Source organism: Mus caroli, chromosome 2 (assembly GCF_900094665.2).
Source record: "Mus caroli chromosome 2, CAROLI_EIJ_v1.1, whole genome shotgun sequence".
Classification (NCBI taxonomy): domain Eukaryota; kingdom Metazoa; phylum Chordata; class Mammalia; order Rodentia; family Muridae; genus Mus; species Mus caroli.
The window spans coordinates 71,588,730-71,605,594 of NC_034571.1; the positions used below are offsets into that span (position 1 = coordinate 71,588,730).

Sequence of the window (16,865 nt, forward strand, 5' to 3'; positions counted from 1 at the left end):
ACCATGTATTTTTGTAACAATAATTTGAAGAGGCTTATTTATGTATGTATCTTATCTTCCAAAACTAAAATGGGTATTCTCAATAGAGGGAAAGTTTCATTTAAAAAGCTACATTGGCCTTAGTAGGCGCTAAGTAATTTCCTTGCTTTCTGCTCCTTTCAGTTCCTTTCATTTCAAACAGATGAGAGAACTTGTCTTGTGGGAAAGTAGGAGGATACTGGATGCTTCTTGTTTACAGTAAAAGCAATATGGGAGGGTATTTGCTAATTCTGTCCATAATGGGGTAATAAGTAATTGACTTGTGTCCATGCCTATATGTAGTCCATGGGGGTCCTCTGATAGGTGTTCTGTCTCTTTATTAGATACAAGAAGTTAACCCTAGAGGAGGAAATTCTCTGTTAAATACGTACATGTCTGGTCTTTGACAATCACAGGACCAACAGTGGCTGAAGGCTTGCTGACCCCGGCCTCGTTGACAGCTTTGACTCTGAATTCATATTCCCCTCCCTCTATGAGGTCTTCCACGGTGAATTCCAGTTCTTCCACATCACGCCTATTGCACTGCCTCCAGGCTTCTTTCTTTTTCCCAGTAGGGTCCCAAGCCAAACACTCAACAATATAATGGGTGACAGGAGAGCCACCATCGTTCTTTGGAGGTTTCCACGACAGGTGCACTGTGTTCTTTGTTATGAGACCGATCTTGAGTTTGATAGGGGGATCAGGAGGATCTGTAAACATGATTATAGGAACAGTCAAGCACTGCTGTGAGTAACGGAGTGCAGTCTTAAGACTGCAATTTCAACCTGCACTTGAAAACTTACATATTGGGTCTCTGGCAGTGGTCCTCTGGATGGTTTCTGCAGGTGGGCCAATTCCAAAACGGTTTTCTGCTCGAACACGGAAGAAGTATTGCTGCTCAGAGATAAGATCTGGTACCACAAACGTGGTGCTTCCACAGTTTGGATTGACTTTCGTCCAGGCTTTTCCGTCGATGGTCTTCTTCTCAATGACATAGCCTTTGATCCTATCACCTCCATCATCATCTGGCATCTTCCATGAGAGGCGGCAACTACCCCTTGTGATGTCACTGACCTTCAAATCTTTGGGAGGGCCTGGTGCATCTGTTGGTTGCAAACCACAGTGTAAATATTCCTTAGAAGGTGAAAACAGCTTGCTTTGATTGTGTCATAACTACGAATGTCTTTCTTACCCATGACTTTAACTCTGCAGTTGGCAGTTTTCTGTCCTGCTTTGTTCTTGGCTGTGATGCTGTATTTGCCTGAGTGAGCTCGAGTACACTCTGGGATAATGATGACCGATGAGTTTTCGGCAGTCTCCAGCTATACAAATAAAATTGTAGTAGTACATCAAGTGAAATCATAGCATTGTTAAGGTAAATCATATTCCTAATTAAAATATGCTATTGTCTCTTACCTGTGCATCTTCAGGTATATCATGAACTCCATCCTATTAGAAAAGAAGACAGTTATGTTTCAAATACTGTTTCAGGTTATTCAATGGAAGACATAGAATAAATCCCAGAATTATTACCTTCATTGCCTTCTTTGCCTTTCCATCAAATTCCCAAGATGATTTTGGTGTGGGGCGTCCCTTGATCACTGCAGGGATTTTGATCTGTGAGCCAGCTTTGCAAACCAGGCAGTCTTGTGCGCCAATGTCAATGAAAACCTCTGGAACTTCTGGAATATTCCAGGTAATAAGAGAGCAGTCAGCTAACATTTCTCAGAGAGGTAACAGATATATCCCCAGGACATTGATTTCCCAGTATCACCCAAAGGAGACCACATAAGCGGAATTAGTACCTTGGATATCAGTGGCAGGGATCTCTCCGGTCGTGTCACTTGGTTCAGACTCTCCAGCTTCATTGACGGCTTTCACTCTGAACCTGTACTTCCTGAGTTCTTTCAGATTAGGCACCACACATTCACAGGCAGTGAGAAGTTTATCAGGTTCATTGACTGGCTTCCAGTCCGTGGTACCCTCCTCTTGCATCTCTACAATGTAACCTTTGATTGGGCTGCCACCATCTTTGGCTGGAGGTTTCCATGCTAGTGAGATGCTTGATTTTGTTTTATCTTTGACCTCTGGGCAAGAAGGTGGCCCAGGAGGGTCTAGTAAGGAACAAATAAGCAGGCATCACATTTTGAAACAATGGAGTGCTATTTATATATATATATCATAAGATATTCACTATACAAGACATTTATTATAGTCTACTATAATATTAAAATTGAAGTGCTGGAAAAGTATAACAAACAAGAGAGTATATTTTCTTTTAGTATTAATACAGAAACAGAAAGCAAACAAATCCCTGGGAAAAGGATTACTCGCCATCTCTGGCTAGATCTATAGTCTGTGAGCACAGCATTGATGAAGAGCTATTTCACTTCTGAAATCCTACTGAAGAGATTCAACAGTGTATTTTACTTTAAAAAGTCATCTACAACTGAAAATTTTACTTTCTACAACATGTAAATTCAAAATACTTCCATCACTAGCACAGAAAACCTTTGCATACAAACTAATCTTAATGCTCTTCAGGGAAGAAGCAATGTTTCTGCTTGTTACGTCAGAACACTTTTCTGATGGAGCCTAACAATGAATGAAGCTCTTTAATCCCATTTGCCTGTTTGTTTTAAATCTTCCCCCCTTCTTGTGATTAGTCCATGCTCCAAACTCATTTGCTAAATGATATACCTTACAATATATTTGCTCTTAATAACATGAAAGTGTCTTAAATCTCTGAAAGAAACAGTTCAAGTTTTTCTTCAGAGAATCCATATTTATAAAATGCACTGAATTATGAAAATCACTATATTTTAATTCCTGAGCCAATCTGCTTAGATATGAAACAGCAAGATTTTTCATCATTTGATCTCAGATATTCTGAGAATGCAATGTCTTTGTCAAGAAATACTTAACATTTTACTTTTATATTTAGTTTTTACAAGAGAGTCTAACTATTTAATAGGGGAAAATAATTTCCATAGTATCTAATGACACAGAGTTTTGAACTCTTAGTTTATAGCATATGTGTTTATTGTTGTGGTTTTAAAAAATCCACTAATTTTAATCTAAGAATTTGAAAAGTATTTTATGTATGTGTGTATATATATGTATATATTTCACTATGAACTTTTCTAATAAAAATATGAGAGATTTATTAGTAACCTACTTAGTAACTTTAGCCATTAGAAATGGGCCCTAGAAATAAAGCATACTTACATATAGGATCTCCTGCAACAGCTGGGTCTGATGGTTCACTGGGAGGGCCAATTCCTGCAGCATTTATTGCCATAGCTCTGAATTGATATTTGACGCCTTCAATCAAACGCGGAACATTGAATTCCACACCCTTCAGTCCTACTTTGGTTATTGGTGCTCTGCTAACACGTGACCAGTAGGTACCACCTTCCTCTCTCTTCTCTAGCCAGTAGCCAGTAATTGGAGACCCTCCATTGTCCAGAGGAGGAGTCCAGCTCACAAGCATAGATCCTTTGGTACGTTCTAAGACTTTCGGTTTTCCAGGAGGTCCAGGGAGGCGGTAGGGATCTTGAATGACGACTTTGTCTGATTTGCATTCATCACTGATTCCATATTTATTCACTGCCCTCACTCGGAACTCATACTGACCATTGGGGATGAGCTTCCAGATCTAGAAATTTAGGTGAGTAAAGAAATCAGAACAAGTATGCTTGGGCTGATTTCTTTATTAGCTTTACTTATTTTAAAATTCAATTTATTTGGGGCTGGATCACCATAAGAAGTAAATACATAAACTTAAATCATAGGAAAGACAGGAAAGGAAAAACCCTTTAAAAAGAAGACATCAATGTTTGTAGTTTCTAGTAGAGTTCAAGTAAGAGAGAGCAGTAGGTTATATGGGATAAGTGGCCTCATGGGCACAGTGATAAATGCCAAACTAATGAATAGATACTGCTAGTATATAATTTTGAGTTTAATAATTCTAAAGTTATATTAAAAATGGTATCACACAGTGTGCATAAGTTTGAAAGCCTTTACCCCGTATCTTCTCTCAACAGCAGTGTTAGTGACTTCTTCCCATTCGGACTTCTTCCTGCTGGCATCACGTTTGTCAATGATGTAATGAGTAATTTCACTGCCTCCATTGTCTAGAGGGGCATCCCATGTCAAATAGCAAGACTCAGCTTTGATGTCAGTAACAGCGAGGTTTCTGGGTGGAGATGGACGATCTGGGAAGGAACAGCAGATGGGACTGAGACATCATTCATGAACAGGAAGTGGCTTTCTTTCCCACATAGGAGGCAAGTCTCTTACCATACACCTCCACGTGAACGTTGCGGAATACGGAGCCAAGACGATTGGAAGCTGTGATTGTGTACGTGCCCTTGTCCTCTCGGGCTGCTTTAGGGATGCTAAGCTCAGTCTTTGCCTCACTTCGGGAGACTTCTTCTTTGGTTATATTCAGTGTATCCGTAGGTTTATCAATCACCTTTTCATTCTTGGACCACTCAATCTTAGGCATGGGAAGGCCGGTCACGTCTGCAGGGATGTTAACTGGCTCCCCTGCCTTAACTTTGATAGTGTCTCCTCGAACAGCCAGGCGCAACTTAATAGTGGGAGGGACTGCAAAAAGAAGTAAAGAGGGAAAAGTCTTAAGGATGTTCCCTCAAGTCACCATAGAGTACATTAATGGTATTAAATATGGAATCCATACCTTCATCATCCTGTATGACTACGTTAAGAGGCAGAGATGGTTCACTTTCACCAACGCCATTGACGGCTTTGACACGGAACTCATACATTTGGTGTTCATCAAGATTTTCAACCAGAAATGATGTGGTTGGGCAGAGTCTCTTGTTAACTCTTTCAAAGTCGGGTTTGTCATGGCGGCGTTTTTCAATGATATATCCTTGAATGGGACTGCCACCATCGCTGCGGGGCTCTTTCCAGTCAAGTGTGATAGTGGATTTTGTTCTTTCTGTGTATGTGAGCCTTTCAGGAGATGTTGGAGGGCCTTAAAGCAGAAACAATTGAAAATGGTGAGCATGAAATAAGTATTTGCATACAAAATAGTGTTTCACTTCTATTTGTATGAAAAATAGATTAATTGGCATTTTCAAACACACCAGTCACAATAATAGCCAGTCTTATTAATGGTATTTTATTTCTGGTGAATGCCTCATCAAAATCATTAATTAAAAATAAATCAAGAATATGTGTATGTGTGCTTTGTATTTAGTATTTCATCTTCTTTTTCTGTGATACTTACAAAACTTCTAATCCTACAAAACTGGGAAAATAGTTATGTGAAGTTCTGCTTTCAGTGTCAGCAGAGAGCAAGGTGGTTTATTTCCTTTGTGACCAGACAGTAGATGTGGCTATTGAACACCCTTCGAGTCATATTGACTCACTGGAAAGATCATTTATGAAATACCACAAAGGTTTTGTGTCCTTATGGAATGGCTCTGACTGGTGTAACTAGACCTGTCCCATCCTAGCTGACTGTATTGCAGATAGAAGCAAAGGAAGCCAAGCTCTAGTCTGAGGCCTCCACCAAAACCTGAAATTAATGGAATGTTTTATGGATTTTATATTATTTTTTTTCTATTCTTTGGTAGCTTTCTGATTGGGTCTAACTATCATTTGACTGTAGAGACTTCTTAGAAGTATAGTAAAACTAAACAATTTATCCTATGGTAATTAACTGCCATATATATATATACACATACACACATATATATATGTATATATATACACACACAAACACACATATGTTTATATATACACATATATGCTTATATGTTTATATTAAATGTATATATATACATATATATAAACATATACATGTTTATATTAGAGAAAAGCAGCAAATTAAATTCTCACTACAAGACTGTTATATTTAATTTTCCCTAGTATATAACATTGGAAAGATGGAATGATTCTAAATTATTTGTAAGTTATTAACAAGACTTGGTAGACCCAAAATTTTTGGCACAGAAAACTCTGCATAATTTATACACATAAAGCAAAAATAAATGGAAGTTTAGCAACTACGGTATCTTTAAAATTGCTAGTAGATATATGACCTTATTTATTTATTTATTTATTTATTTATTTATTTATTTATTTATTATATGTGTGTACACTGTAGCTGTCTTAAGACACTCCAGAAGAGGGCATCAGATTTTTGTTACAGATGGTTGTGAGCCACCATGTGGTTGCTGGGATTTGAACTCAGGACCTTTGGAAGAGCAGTCGGTGCTCTTAACCGCTGTGCCATCTCACCAGCCCACAATATATGACCTTCTTTATTGCCCTCTAGCTAGTATCTGATCTTGAGTCTGTTAGGTGTTGGAAGCCATAAGTCTCAGTAAATACTTGGCATATCTATAAGTAGAATATTTAGTAAACCCAGTGGGAGTTTTCTCTTACCTAGTGGATCAACTGCAAGAATTGGTCCTATTTCAACAGGAGGCCCACAGCCAAACTTGTTCTTGGCAATGACACGGAACTTGTATTCTTGTCCCTCTATAAGGCCTGTGATGTCACACTTGGATCTCTCAGTCTCGATGGGCTGTCTCCAAGTGTGCATCTTAGCATCCTTCCTTTCAATTATAAACCCTGTGATGTCACTTCCACCATCATCTGCTGGATCAGACCAATTAAGCAGACACATCTTTCTGTTTGTTACAACCGGTTTGAGGTCAAGAACTGGGCCAGGGACATCTGGGAAACAAAACAGTAAACATAAAAAAACAAAACAAAAATCAATGCAGCAAGATCACATCACATGGGGGAAAAAAAATCCTATAAAATCCACAAAGCATTCCTTACCGAACACTTCAACCCGGACTGCGGCAAATTTGGAACCACAGCTGTTTGTTGCCGTGATCACGTATCTGCCATGGTCTTTTCTCAATGCGTTCTTGATAATTAGTTCAGATTTGGTTCCGACATTCTCTATTATAACACGCTCTTTATCTAACTCCCCTTCTTCGATGGTCCATACTTTTGTGGGCACAGGACGGCCAGTCACCTCCGCTGGGATTCTGAGAGTCTTCCCAGCCATGATTTGTATTCCACCCTTGACAGAAACATCTAGTTCCACAGTTGGAGGCTCTGTTGAAGGAGAACAACTGTCTGTGTTAGTGCAAGAAGGAAGAAAATATAGTCCCACATTGAGAAATACTCATTTTTCTCCCCCTAGAAAACTTGAAGTACCTTGTGGTTCAGCCACAGTAACAGGTTCTGTTTCTCCAGGTGGTCCTTCGCCTGCTGCATTGACAGCACTCACTCGAAGTTTGTAGTCGGCACCCTCTCGGATTTCTTTGACAGTGAACTGACGGACTTTGATCATCTTCTCTGTGCAGCGTGACCACTCATTTGTGCCAACCAGCTGCTTATCAACAAAGTAGCCCATAATTTCCCCACCACCATTGAAAGCTGGGGGTTCCCACTCCAACTCAATGGTTGTAGAGCTTGTATCAGCAACTCTTGGGACAGGAGGCCCAGGTGGAGCTAGGATGAATGCAGAATTCACAGGTCAGATTCACCAATACTTTCAAAATGTGGATTAGACTACTCTCCCATATGCCTTCTTAAGGAGTTACTTACAGATTGGATCACGAGCTGTTTTAGGATCCGAAGGTGGGCTGAACTTTCCAGGTCCAGCAGCATTTTCAGCACAAACTCGGAAGACATAGGTGAGTCCTTCCAGCAAGCCATCTACCTTGGTTTTCAAAGAACTGATAAGGGTTTTGTTGACACGAGACCAGTGTGTACTATTGACCTCACGTTTTTCAAGCCAGTAACCCAAGATGGGGCTTCCATTATCTTTTGGTTCATTCCATTTTACTAGCATACTGTTGCTGGTGACATCTTCCACAATGGGTTTATCTGGTGCATCAGGTGGTTCTGATTAAAAAAAAAATAGGTTTTGAATTCTATTATATGACAGCTTTACAAAATCATGATAATATTGTTCATTAAAGAATATGGTGAAAAGGTCAATTTATGATGCTAAAGGAACCTTACCAAATGGATCTTTGGCTAAAAGTGGCTTTGAAACACATGGTGGCCCAGGTCCAAACCTATTTTCAGCTCTTACACGGAAGAGGTACTCTTTTCCTTCAATCAGTTTTGTTACTGAATATTTGCAGTTTCTGAGTGTTGATGTGATAACAATCCAGTCTGAGTCGGGCTTGGTCTTGTCTTTCTTTTCCAAGGTATAGTTAATGATTTCACTGCCACCATCGTCAAGGGGTGGTTCCCACTTACAGAGGACAGAGTCCTTTCTAATATCCTCAAATACAAAGTTGATTGGTGGTCCTGGTGTATCTAATATGTCAAAGGAGAACAGTGATTACAATTTTGTATAGAACTGGTAGCTATGGGAAATGTAAATGTTAGGATGGTCTTTGATACAACCAGTTTTTCCAAATTGTTCTTTCTGTTATAATAGCTAACAAATAGCAAGGTCAGTTGATCTTTTTTTTTTTTTTTCAATAGTGTCCGCTTAGGTGGTAAAATGTAACCGAAAATTATTTGCTGAAGCTGTTTCTCTTAATGGGTTCCCACACTCCTACTTTTATGCCTTGCCAAAACTCTGACACAGATTTTCTTTCTCCGTTGGAAAGTATAGTTTTAACTACTTACCTAACACACTGACGGTGCAAGGAGCTTTTGCAACACCGTGATCATTCTCCACTTTGATCATGTACTGGCCATGGTCAGGCCGCAGAGAGTCACGGATGCGCAGCTGAGATTCTCCCTGTTTGCTATTGTTGATGCTCAGACGTTCTGTCAGAGGGAGAGAAAAGGGCTCCTCTTCTTCAGCCTCGCCCTTCTTCCTCCTAACTGGGGGTGCCGCTCGCTTCTTAATTTCCTCTGGGACAATGACATTTTCATCTTTTATCCATGTGATTGTTGGGTACGGTGAGCCAGAGATGGTTGCATCAAGTGCTATTTCATCACCCCGCTTTACTTCCAGGCTTGTTCTGAGGATGACTTTTGGGGCATCTGTAATTATTAAAAGCCAGAATTGTTTTTAATTCTTGACAAAACATGAGCCTCATTTATTTTACAAAGAGGATGAATGTAGCGCGCACACACACACACACACACAATCAATAAAACATACCAATAGGGTCGACAGCTTTGGTTGGGGGAGTGGCCCGGGAAGGTTCACCAATACCAGCAGCATTCTCCGCTCGCACACGGAATTGGTACTCTTTCCCCTCCTCGAGTCCTTTCGCTGTGTAGGTCAGGACAGGGACCAGATGTTCATTGCATCTCTTCCATCTATCCTCACCCTTAGCGATCTTTTCTATGATGTAACCCATTATCTTGCTTCCCCCATCATACAAGGGTGGCTTCCATGTGATAGTCATTGCCTTAGCTGTAGGATTATGAACCTCAACATCTACAGGTGGATCAGGTGGTTCTGATGAACAAAGAAAAATACCTGTTACTGTTGAAGAAACAATCTTCTTAAATCAAATGCAGTAACTATGGTATTTTCCTTTCTGACCATCATAATGTTCTAACTTACGCTTTGGATCTTGAGCAATGACAGGATTCTTGAGTTCAATGTATTCGCCTCCGCCAATCTTGTTGACTGCTTTTACTCGGAAGAAGTATTCACCATTTGGTATGAGATCTTTTACGGTCCAAGACAGTTTGTTCTCACCATACATGACTGGGATATATGTCCTCCGCCCTGCTTCTCTCCGTTCCAGGACATAATGAAGAATTGGGCTTCCACCATCAAACTCTGGAGGCTCCCATGTTAACTTACAAGAACTCTTGGTTATGTCACTTGCTTTAATATCTTTGCATGGACCAGGTAGACCTATTACACATAAAATTGATAATTACTATCATATGCTTGAAAATTATCACTTTAATAGTGAACTTCATTTAACTTGGCTATCTACATTTTGAACAGGGTAATCTTTTCTGTGCTACCATCCCTCTGAACAAAAGGTATTTAGCATCCTTGTCCCTCATCTATTAATCAGAAGACTCATCCCTCGAGTCTTTGTGTTAAACAAAATTGACCCATTAATTTCCAGCTACTACCAGGGATGGTAGTAAAGGACAGAAAAAAATTATTATTCCTGAAGGAGAAGACCATGGAAAACTGAATTTGCATAATTCAGAAAGAAATATTCATCATTGAAACATTCTTTGAGCTTGCTAGATATTTTATTTAAATTAGTATTTTATATGTAAATAATTAAAACAAGTAAATTAGTCTAATCAGACTTTAATTATCAATTTAATCTCTTCAAGATTACTTTTTAAATGGAAATAAGTATCCTGAAGGAGTGCTCAGTTTACAAAAGCTATTTCTTTTCTTTTCTTCTTCTTTTTTTTTTTTTTTTTTTTTTTTTTGAGACAGGGTTTCTCTGTATAGCTCTGGCTGTCCTGGAACTCACTCTGTGGACCAGGCTGGCCTCAAACTCAGAAATCTGCTTGCCTCTGTCTCCCGAGTACTGGGATTAAAGGCATGTGCCACCACGCCTGGCATTTCTTGACATTTCTTGAAGCTGTTTGTAGACCACCACAAAGCTAGCTATTACAATTTCTGGAATATATGAAGAATGGCTGATGTTTCATTACAGAACTGTTACCTATGACTTTGACGTTGATTGAAGCAGTTGCTGAGCCGAGCTTATTCTCCAGGGTGATGGTGTACACTCCAGCATCTGCATGGACACTCTTGGGAACCTCGAGGTGTGCAGAGATGTGGTCGTTCTTCATTGTCAATCTGTCACTTGCTTTAACTTCTTTGCCATCTTTATGCCAGCTCACGGTTGGCACTGGGACAGCCCTGAAGGGCACAGGGATGTTTAACTTTTCTCCTTCGATAACAACAATGTCGTGAGTCTCTAGATCAATAGTTGGTTTGCCTACAAAACACCAAGAGATGGGGGGAAATATGTCAAATGCAATGATCAGGAAGAAAATGCATCTGATTAACTGTTAAAAGACACTGAATTCTTACAGTCTGGGTCTTTGGCGACCACATTTTCGGAGATTTCAGATGGCTCGCTGACACCGACAGCATTGACAGCTCTCACTCTCAGAACATATTCTTTGTCTGGAACAATACCCTCTTCAACCTTGAACTTCAGATCTTTTATTGGGCGAGAATTAACTCGCATCCATTTCTCTGTGCCTACTGGACACATTTCAACATGGTAGCCTATGATAGGACTTCCACCATTTTTCTCTGGTGGTTTCCAAGCAATGGCAATGTGTTTCCTCCCAGCATCAGTCACATGTAGATCAAGCGGAGGTGAGGGAGGACCTGGGAAGACAGCAAGGCATTTATACCATGGCCTTATCATCAGGTCTTTAGATAATATCTTTTGAATAATCAGTATGACTTACTTGTTGGGTCTTCGATTGACAGAATTTCTGTGGGCTCACTTGGGTGACCAACTCCTGCTTCATTTTCTGCCCGAACTTGAAACTGGACTTCTGTTCCTTCGATGACATCAGTTACTCTGAAGTTACAGTCAGGGCCTGAGGTCTTCCCAGCTTTCACCCAACGGGTACCTAATTTTTCTTTCTTCTCAATGATGTATCTGTTGCAAGAACAAAGCATTCCATTTAGCATTGAGAAAAACAGAAGTTGGTAATATCCAGCCACATTTGACTGTTTTTGTTTGTTTTTTAAATAAAAACTCCTGAAGTTCTACCTCTGTATTGGTCTTCCACCATCGTTTTTAGGTGGCTCCCACTTTAGGTCAACATGTCGTTTTGTCACATCAACCACTGTCAGGGCATAGGGTGGTCCAGGGGTGGCTAAAAGCAAAATATTCAATGATTAGAGAAAGCTGAGGGAAAGTTAAGAACATATTGCAAATACTGTTGCAAAGAGTGAGTGTAGTGCTTACTGAAGGTGTCTTTGGCCAGGACAGAATCTCCGATCTCTGTGTAGTCACTTTGTCCTATGGCATTTTCTGCAGCAACTCGGAACACATACAGAGACCCCTCTGTCAGTGGGGTGACTGTGCACTTGGTGTCCTTGACAGTGGTGTCCACTGTTTGCCAGCCTTTCCGTCTCACATCTCTCTTTTCCACAATGTAGTTGGTGATGGGTGACCCTCCATCTTTCTCTGGAACTGTCCATTTTAGGTCAGCTGTATTTTTTGTGATATTAATCACTTCGAGCCAGCGAGGTGGTGATGGAGGATCTGGAAAAAAATAAAAACAAGAAAAAATTTCCAGTTTTAGTCTTCACCAAATGTTCTTCTCATAGTTACAATGAAACAATAAGGCAAAGACTGAAATAACAATAGTGAGGTTTATGTTTTCCCTTAGATTGTAGTTCTCAAATAGAACGTAAGAGGAACTTACATAGTTTCTCCCGGCAAAGCACAGGGTCGCTGGGTTCACTGGGCTCACTCTCTCCAGCCTTGTTCACAGCTCTCACTCGGAATGAGTATTCCTGGCCTTCCATTAGCCCTGTGAGCAAATGCTCAGTGGTCGGAACTCCCTCAGCCACCCTGACCCACTCGTCTGTTCCGGTCTTTAGCATCTCAATGACGTAAGACTCAATCTTTGCCCCTCCATCGTGTTCTGGCTTGGTCCAGTTCAATACTAACGAGGTTTTGCCTATATCCTTTACAGTTGGTTTTCCAGGGGGCCATGGAGGATCTGCAAGCCAATGACATCATTATTTGCTTTGTCCAAATGGAGTTAATGTATGTCTCAAAGGAACCACAGAGAATCATAGAAATAATATACCTATGGGATCCTTTATTAAGATTGGTTCAGTTGATCTACTTGGTTTTCCTGGCCCTGCCAAATTTTCAGCAAGCACTCGGAATCTGTATTTTTTCTTATTGGTGAGACCTTTTACCCTGGATCAGAAACAAGGTAACATTGTGGTAAGAAGTAGTAAGCTATATACTATGCATAGAAGAGGCTAATTTATTTAAACAGTGAGAATAAATTTGTAAATTTTACTATGAGTACTTTAACATAAGTTTAAAATAGTTTTTAATGGTCACATTCTTTATATTAGACAAAATATATCACTTTAATTATATCTACAATTGTCTGTTACTAGGTAATATTTTATAGATAACATATATGAGCCATTGGATGGGATTCACGTCACTTAAGAATTATGTGACAACTGGCAATAAAAGTAAAAGTGATTTTAAAATGTCTTAATGTGTAATCACACATGATCAGAAGGAGTACCAGGATGTCAATAACCAAGTATGTTGCTGTTTCAGTACACCATGGAGATCGGAACTCACCTGTATGTTGTGTCCTTCACTGGCATCTTATTGCATCGAACCCATTTATCAGTGTCAGGATCTAATCTTTCAACCCAGTATCCAGTGATGGGACTGCCACCATCATCATCTGGCTCACACCATGTGAGCGTCACCGCATCTTTAGTGATGTCAGAAGGTTCTAGGCGAGTTGGAGGTCCGGGCGGATCTACAGACAGGATAATGATATAAAAGTCATACAGCCTGTACCTAAATGCAAGGCTGACATAGAATCCTTTATGTTTTCTTAGTTAGCAGATTGCAAATCTTACCAAACTGGTATTTGGCTATTATCGGAGCAGCCTGAACCGGCTCACCAACACCATACATATTTTCTGCAGCAACTCTGAAGATGTACTCTTTGTTGGGTGTTAATTTGGTTGCCTTGAAGTTTGTGTCCTTAACAGTTGATGAGAGCTTATGCCACACATCACTGTCTGTTGCTTTTCTCTCCACCACATAGTTTGTGATCTTAGATCCGCCATCGTCTCTTGGTGGGTTCCAGGTCAGAAGACACGACTCATTGGTTACATCTGTGATGTCAAAGGCAGCTGGTGGTCCAGGTTTATCTGTGGGTGACAGTACATGGAAAAACATGTTTTAACCTTGGTTTTGTTCCAGAAAGTAGCCACAGTGAATTGGATCCTTATAAAAGCAAGAGCCTCCCTTACCTAAGACATTCACTTCTACCACGGCAGTGGCCCGGCCACAGACGTTCACGGCTTCTATGATATATGTGCCTGTGTCACTTCTCTTACTGTCTGTGATTGTCACTGTGGATTTCTTAGGAACGTTTTCAATGGTGATTCTCTGGTCTGGCTTCAGAAGGGTGTCGGCCTTGGTCCAAGTTATTTTCGGTTCCGGTTTTCCAGTCACCGTGGCGGGAAGTTCGATCTTCGTTCCAGCTTTCACAGTGATCCCAGCCAGGAGCTTCACATCCAGGAAGATCTCGGGGGCCTCTGAGTTGGAAAAGATTAGTTACACTGTGAGCAAGTTCAAGCAGACAAGGTCAGAGACCTAACGGCCAAGCAGCAAGGAATGATAAATACCCTGTGTGTCCACCGCCTGGATCTCTTCAGTGGGTTTGCTTGGCTTGCTAGCACCTTGCCTGTTCAAGGCCTTTACACGGTAGGCATACCATTTGCCTTCCTCAAGACCTGTCACTTCCATTCTGTCAGAAAAAAAAAACCACAGGGGTTTGACTGTCATGTTGATAGATCGATTATACTTTTAGTGATACATATATGTGTAATATATGTCTAAATATATATCATATATAGTAAATTTTCTAAAATTCACACCATCAACATAATACTGGGTTTTCAATTAAATGTCTGGGCTGTGGGGAGTGGCGGAAGTACTGAATGTGTCAGGATGTCAGGAATGGATGAAGTCCTGATGGATTGTGTTGTTGAAAGGAGTACAACCATGTCCTCAGAGCCATGGAAATGGCCAAGCCTTCTCTGGCCTAAGTGCTAGTGTTGACAGACAATTGACCTTCAGGTAAGACTGGTGCATACAAACTGTCAACCTCAGCTTCTTCCTCCTGGGTGTTTACATCTCTCCAACCAAGACCTTCCACTGAGACTTCTAACCCCTCCTCTTTTTGCTGTACATAAAAACTTGCTGGGTTTGATGGCAGCATAGAAGGTACCTTCCTTACAGAGAGCACACCCCTCTAGACCATAGCTTTTCTATGCCTGTTGTGTCTTCTATTTCTTCATTCCTGGGTTGCCCCAGTCAGGTTTTCAGGACCAAGCTGTGCTTGGCTCTTTTCTGGCCTTTTTATTATCATAACTAATGAAAACCTTGAACAAGGCTATGCTCAGCTGAACTTTATAAAGGAAGACAGCTATACTAGGGGAATTGTTGGTGAAGAAATTAACATTTAACATTGCCCAGGTAAAACTCATTTTACTGGGTAGGAATCAGAATTATTCAATTAAAAAAAAACACCTACTTTGTATCTGGAACAGGTTCTCCACAGGCAACCCATTTATCAGAACCACGTGGACATTTTTCAACTATATATCCTTTGATACGAGAGCCACCATCATTTTTAGGAGGATCCCATGTTAGGAAGATGCTGTTGGCCGTCCTGTCTCTCCATTTAACATTCTCTGGTGGGTCAGGTACCGCTGTAATATTTAAGAGAGAGAGAGAGAATCTTAGACTGCTCTAAGTTACCTCCATGTTACCAACACATGCCCTTTCCCCAGATTTCAACTCTGGGTCGAAAGCCAGGCCAGGCGTAAGCCCATAGGCTGTGTACTTACTTGCAGGGGCAGACATATTTACAGGTTCATCAGTATATGCAGGTTCTCCAGGGCCACACTTGTTTCGAGCACAGACTTTGAATAGATACTCCTTTCCTTGAACAAGATCAGGAACTGTGAATTCTAGATCAGTAACAAAGTCCATAACCTGGAAGAAAGAAACAGTTCACTGATTATCTTCCTTGAGTATTTTCTCAAGTCAATATTTTTGTTTACCATGTGTACAGATACAAACTGTTTTTTAAGACTAAGATTTTCTATGTAGCCCAGGCTGGCCTATAGTCCAGGTTGGCTCTAAATTTGCAGTCTTGCCTCAGCCTCTATAAGCATGTGCCCCGACATCCTGCTTACTCTAAAGTTGTTTTGAAAGAAAACTTAGTGTTATTTTCATATTAATTTTATATTAGGGAAAAACATCAAGCTGGATTATAATAATTTTGAGACTATAATTATATTCTCAATTTAACGAGAAACAGATTCATAGTTTGCATGTCTTAAAAGGATGATAGTTTGTTTATTAGAAATTTAATTTTAAATGAGACTAATAATGGGCTGAGGGTGAACTCAGTGGTTTAGTTGCTGTCTAGCATGTACAAGCATCAAAGTTCTAGTTCTAGAATTGTAAAATGTATAGATACTATACATAGTACTATCTATCTGACAGTAGCTATGCTTTATAATGAGCATAAATGGAGAAAACGCTGGCACACCAATCAGCTAAGATAAATCTAGTGCAGTGAGTAAAAGCATGACCACGGGGGCAATGAATGCTTCCCTAGAAATGCTTATGACCCAACACATGCATTTGGGGTACTCGTTAGATACCAAGTATGTAAGTAAGCTTTCTCTTATGTGTTCAATAAGCCAAGCTGAGAAAAAAAGGGGACAAATATGCCAAATGCAGGTTGAATTATCCAAGGAAGCATTAGCATCAATATGCTAAAAAGGTTTTCGATACTTTTCCCATGAATCTTGCCCAGCTGTATGGCCTCCGAGCCTCCTCCCGGGATTCTAAAGTGGCTGTGTTAATATGCGACACTCACTTTAGTCCATGTTTTCCGGCTCATATCTCTCTTTTCAACAACATATCCAGTTAGTGGACTTCCTCCATCATCATCTGGTGGTTCCCAAGTCAAATGTACAGAATCCTTTGTTATATCACTAAATTTCAGTTCTTTGGGTGCACTTGGAGGAGCTAATTAAAAACAAAAACAAAAACAAAAAGGCAGTGGAAGTCAATATGATTTAAGCCAGTATGGGTTAATTCAACCAAATAATATTAGAG

The 16,865-nt window shown here is 40.2% G+C and overlaps 1 protein-coding gene across 46 annotated transcripts in view; it reads right to left on the minus strand.

The window, feature by feature from the left end:
- The window catches only part of Ttn (titin), a 271,446-nt gene that overhangs the window by 73,672 nt on the left and 180,909 nt on the right, over positions 1-16,865 (minus strand). For all 46 annotated transcript variants that reach the window (XM_029473164.1, XM_029473037.1, XM_029473035.1 and 43 more), the window contains 32 exons: positions 16,624-16,775; positions 15,581-15,728; positions 15,265-15,442; positions 14,354-14,475; positions 13,976-14,263; positions 13,577-13,873; positions 13,287-13,473; positions 12,766-12,881; positions 12,376-12,675; positions 11,913-12,212; positions 11,715-11,820; positions 11,404-11,600; positions 11,015-11,320; positions 10,641-10,919; positions 9,557-9,856; positions 9,146-9,448; positions 8,662-9,024; positions 8,041-8,343; positions 7,621-7,920; positions 7,228-7,524; positions 6,841-7,125; positions 6,439-6,732; positions 4,721-5,020; positions 4,321-4,629; positions 4,045-4,235; positions 3,247-3,676; positions 1,824-2,132; positions 1,552-1,700; positions 1,435-1,467; positions 1,211-1,340; positions 822-1,121; positions 411-728 (listed from right to left, as the gene is read on the minus strand). In XM_029473164.1, the coding sequence (XP_029329024.1) occupies positions 411-728; positions 822-1,121; positions 1,211-1,340; positions 1,435-1,467; positions 1,552-1,700; positions 1,824-2,132; positions 3,247-3,676; positions 4,045-4,235; positions 4,321-4,629; positions 4,721-5,020; positions 6,439-6,732; positions 6,841-7,125; positions 7,228-7,524; positions 7,621-7,920; positions 8,041-8,343; positions 8,662-9,024; positions 9,146-9,448; positions 9,557-9,856; positions 10,641-10,919; positions 11,015-11,320; positions 11,404-11,600; positions 11,715-11,820; positions 11,913-12,212; positions 12,376-12,675; positions 12,766-12,881; positions 13,287-13,473; positions 13,577-13,873; positions 13,976-14,263; positions 14,354-14,475; positions 15,265-15,442; positions 15,581-15,728; positions 16,624-16,775 (7,890 nt within the window). The remainder of the gene's footprint in view (positions 1-410; positions 729-821; positions 1,122-1,210; positions 1,341-1,434; positions 1,468-1,551; positions 1,701-1,823; positions 2,133-3,246; positions 3,677-4,044; positions 4,236-4,320; positions 4,630-4,720; positions 5,021-6,438; positions 6,733-6,840; positions 7,126-7,227; positions 7,525-7,620; positions 7,921-8,040; positions 8,344-8,661; positions 9,025-9,145; positions 9,449-9,556; positions 9,857-10,640; positions 10,920-11,014; positions 11,321-11,403; positions 11,601-11,714; positions 11,821-11,912; positions 12,213-12,375; positions 12,676-12,765; positions 12,882-13,286; positions 13,474-13,576; positions 13,874-13,975; positions 14,264-14,353; positions 14,476-15,264; positions 15,443-15,580; positions 15,729-16,623; positions 16,776-16,865) is intronic.